The sequence below is a fragment of the Parus major genome, unplaced genomic scaffold, assembly GCF_001522545.3.
Source record: "Parus major isolate Abel unplaced genomic scaffold, Parus_major1.1 Scaffold686, whole genome shotgun sequence".
Lineage (NCBI taxonomy): Eukaryota > Metazoa > Chordata > Aves > Passeriformes > Paridae > Parus > Parus major.
Genome location: NW_015379570.1, coordinates 7,390 through 8,533, shown reverse-complemented (window position 1 = coordinate 8,533; position 1,144 = coordinate 7,390). Strand labels below are relative to the sequence as shown.

Sequence of the window (1,144 nt, the reverse complement as noted above, 5' to 3'; positions counted from 1 at the left end):
GAGTTTGGGGTAAAAAATGGAGGTTTTGGGTAAAGTTTGGGAGGTTTTGTGAACAAAAGGGTTAAAAGTGGCGATTTTGGGGCTAAAAATGGTGATTTTGGGGCTGAAAAGATCGACTCGGGGCATAAAGGGTCGCTTTGGGGGCTTAATGTTGATTTTGGGGCAAAACCAAGCGATTCGGGGTCATTTTGCTCCTCGAGATTTGGAATTTCGGGGGGTGAAACTGAGGATTTTAAGGCTTTGAGGGGTAAAAAGAAGAATTTGGGGGCGGGCTTGAGGATTTGGGGGCAAAATCGGCGCTTTTTGGGGCTAAAAATGGAGATTTTGGGGCTAAAAATGGGGGTTTGAGTTAAAGCTCTTAAAAGGGCAACGCCGCCCTGAGGGGGTGGGGGGCCCACAGTGGTCTTAAAGGGGCAACGCTCTTAAAAGGGCAACGCCGCCTTAAAAGGGCAACGCCGGATTAAAGTGGGGCCCACAGTAAGGTTTTGAAGCAGGAAATGACATCACGGAGACGCGCGTGACGTCATGGACGCGCTGCTGACGTCATCAGCGAACCTTTATTAAATAATAACGGAGACACCGGCGGGAAAGGAGCTCGGGGGGGGAGGGAAATGAAGAGTGGGCGTGGCTTGAAAGGGAGGGGGCGTGGTCTGGGCGTGGCCACGCCCCCTTTTCCTCCCCATCAGGGCCTGGCCACGCCCCCCCGAAGGGCCAGGACAAGATGGAGGACGGAGCCCCCCTGGATTTTGTAGTCGGCCGCCGTCTTCTCATCGTTCCTGGGGGAGGGGGAGGGGTCAGAGAGGCCACGCCCACTTTGGCCACGCCCACTTTGCTGTCTAAACCACGCCCCCCTCAAGCCACGCCCACTCGGCTCAGCGTTAAGCCACGCCCACCTCGTTAAATCCCGGGTTTAACCCCAAATTTTGAGCCCAAATTTTAATTGGGATGACAAAAATTTTACCCAAATTTCCCTTTTTTGACTCAATTTCCAACCCAAATTTCCCCATTTTCCACCCAAATCCCATTTTTAACCCAAATTCCCCCATTTTTCACCTGAAATTCACAATTTCCTCCAAATTTCCCCGTTTTCACCCAAAATTCCCATTTTTTACCCCAAATTTTGAGCCCAAATTTTAATTGGGAT

General features: G+C 51.2%; 1 protein-coding gene across 1 annotated transcript in view; it reads right to left on the bottom strand.

Annotated features, from left to right (window-relative positions):
* Positions 1-518: 518 nt before the first annotated feature.
* LOC107199423 (NEDD8-like) overlaps positions 519-1,144 on the bottom strand; it is a 4,066-nt gene continuing 3,440 nt past the window's right edge. Inside the window, exon 3 of the mRNA XM_033511788.1 lies at positions 519-907. Within this exon, the coding sequence (XP_033367679.1) occupies positions 683-907 (225 nt within the window). The 3' untranslated portion in view covers positions 519-682. The remainder of the gene's footprint in view (positions 908-1,144) is intronic.